This window comes from Rhagoletis zephyria, unplaced genomic scaffold (genome assembly GCF_001687245.7).
Source record: "Rhagoletis zephyria isolate East Lansing unplaced genomic scaffold, Rhagoletis_zephyria_1.1 Rzeph_scaffold_09409, whole genome shotgun sequence".
Classification (NCBI taxonomy): Eukaryota; Metazoa; Arthropoda; class Insecta; order Diptera; family Tephritidae; genus Rhagoletis; species Rhagoletis zephyria.
Window position 1 is genome coordinate 22,861 of NW_016166487.1, and position 1,267 is coordinate 24,127.

The following is a 1,267-nucleotide window of genomic DNA, read 5'->3' on the forward strand; positions in this document are numbered from 1 at the left end:
TTTGATAACGATTTCTTGGTAACAATGACAATAAATATATTTGGGTTGTTCACACTTGCCTGGTTATCAGGTTATCTGGTTAAAAATTATTATTCTGTAGTGTGTTATTGTTGTAAAGTGAATAGAAAATATAACCACATAACCTGATAACCAGCGAAGTGTTAACAACCCAATTGAAATAAACATCGATAAATTTATCAATATGGTATTTATTCTATTTCCACGCTTTTTATTTATATGTTTTGGATCTTGGCCTTTAATTAATTTATTGTAGAAATTTCCGTCGACCAGGCTTAACGATAAGTAGTCTTATTAAATAATAATTCAAAATATCGGGTCTCGAGTTTGCGAAAAATTCTACAATATACAATTTACTTTTTTCTAAAAAGCAAAACACTTCTTATACGTACCGCACATTGGCAAGCCGCGTGTGTTCCTTATTTTTCAGTGTTGTATGACTCTTGCGGCACATAATCACCCACGACAGGAATGTGTAGCCGATGGCGCCCTTAAATGACATTACCAAATTATTGTAGGTCATTCTTAACGCCAAGGGCAGTGCCAACTTACCAGTAAAAATAGCAAAACAGGCGCCACAAAGCTCGAATAGAAAAGCGTATTTGCCTCCATTAGCACACAAAAATCATTTTGTGTATAAGTATTGGGATTAATGACCAACGAAATGGCAACAATTGTGAGCGATAGGCCATAGGATAGTAAATAGTAACAATTCACTTTAGAGGTTTGGTCAACTTCCAGTAACATGTCATCGGTGGTTAGTGTTGAGTATGATTGGAATGCTAAGGGAGATTCCGAGAAAATAAAGAAATATGTACATATGTATAAGAAAGATCTAAATACAAAAAATGTATATTAAATTTATGTATCATCGATTGTCATAACCTTAACCTGATACGAGTTTCTAAACATATCGATAACAATATCGTTAAATTCTATCATTAAATATATTTTGCAACTAATAATGAAGCAATGAATTTTTTTTAAATTTTTCAAAACATTCACCATAAAGCTTTTTAAGGGGTGACCCATCTATACCTTTTTAATTTTAAATAAAACACATGAAACAGAACCGGACATCGGAATCTTTATTATTACCTAAAGGAACATTCTCTGGCATTTACTTTTTAAAAATGATTTATCGTTCTCAAATCCCTACTGCGACGCCTCCCGCTACCACCATATGACAGCACTCTCCCGAGCAGCACACAGCAAATGTCTGAAAGGCATGCAACACAACTCGCTGACA

The 1,267-nt window shown here is 33.9% G+C and overlaps 1 protein-coding gene across 1 annotated transcript in view; it reads right to left on the reverse strand.

Annotated features, from left to right (window-relative positions):
- The window catches only part of LOC108375775 (latrophilin Cirl-like), a 5,217-nt gene extending 4,382 nt beyond the window's left edge, over nucleotides 1-835 (reverse strand). Inside the window, exons 1-2 of the mRNA XM_017631924.1 lie at nucleotides 571-835; nucleotides 411-508 (exon numbers count right to left, since the gene is read on the reverse strand). Coding sequence (XP_017487413.1) covers nucleotides 411-508; nucleotides 571-765 — 293 coding nt within the window. The 5' untranslated portion in view covers nucleotides 766-835. The remainder of the gene's footprint in view (nucleotides 1-410; nucleotides 509-570) is intronic.
- Between the last annotated feature and the right edge of the window lie 432 nt (nucleotides 836-1,267).